The sequence below is a fragment of the Volvox carteri genome, assembly GCF_000143455.1.
Source record: "Volvox carteri f. nagariensis unplaced genomic scaffold VOLCAscaffold_27, whole genome shotgun sequence".
In the NCBI taxonomy this organism is placed as follows: Eukaryota; Viridiplantae; Chlorophyta; class Chlorophyceae; order Chlamydomonadales; family Volvocaceae; genus Volvox; species Volvox carteri.
Window position 1 is genome coordinate 804736 of NW_003307570.1, and position 861 is coordinate 805596.

The 861-nt window shown below is 45.2% G+C and overlaps 1 protein-coding gene across 1 annotated transcript in view; it reads left to right on the top strand.

The window, feature by feature from the left end:
* The window catches only part of VOLCADRAFT_105343 (uncharacterized protein), a gene marked incomplete at its 3' end in the record, with an annotated part of 5900 nt that extends 5543 nt beyond the window's left edge, over positions 1-357 (top strand). The window contains exon 8 of the mRNA XM_002951983.1: positions 280-357. Within this exon, the coding sequence (XP_002952029.1) occupies positions 280-357 (78 nt within the window). The remainder of the gene's footprint in view (positions 1-279) is intronic.
* Positions 358-861: the final 504 nt, after the last annotated feature.

Genomic DNA, 861 nt, shown 5'->3' on the forward strand with positions numbered 1-861 from the left:
AGCTCCCAGGCCCCCAGGCCCCCAAGCTCCCAGGCCCCCAGGCTCCCAGGCCCCCCAGGCTCCCAGGCCCTCAGGCTCCCACACCCCCAGGCTCTCATGCTCCTAGTAACACAAGCTCCCAACGAAAGCAAATGGACTTCTCAAATTTGAATGTATAGCGACGTGAAGTTCGACCCTTCATAGTGGACCGGAAAGAGCATGGCACTCCCTTAGGGAGCCGGAGAAAGCTGTTTACATCGAACTATCCAGTCATAAGAAGCCATTATCCTAATTCTGTAGGAATCAAGACAATTTAAACGTGAAAATCCACTCTGGAAGCAAATGGACTTCCCATTTTCGAATGTACAGCGAAAGTAGTCAAGCGACTGTATGCCGTGCATAAGCAGTCTGGAAAGGATTTGAACTTGATGCTATTTAGCCCAGCACAAGTAATATCCAACCTTGACCACGGATCTGGAGCAACCGCTGACGGAAGAGAAGAAATGAACACTGAACACAACATAACACAAAAATGCAAAATATACACGGACATAAAGTTAAAGAAATGAATACGACTTAGCCAGCTTGGCTGCTGGACTGCCCTACAAACACGGAGGGGGGTTAAGAAACTTAGGAGAATGCTTAAGAACGATAAGAACGACGGAAGAACATGGAGGAGGCGGGTGTGCATTCTTAAACATTCTTACACTGGTATTAAGCGGTTTTATGTAAGTATGTCATATAAGTATGCATTAAGAATGCATCAACCATGAAAACATTCTGTAATGAATGCCTGATGGAGCTCTTATAGTTCCCGGATAGGTAATATATCACAGTGATTGTGAAACAGTGAACATACCATGAAATTTCATGAAAACTATC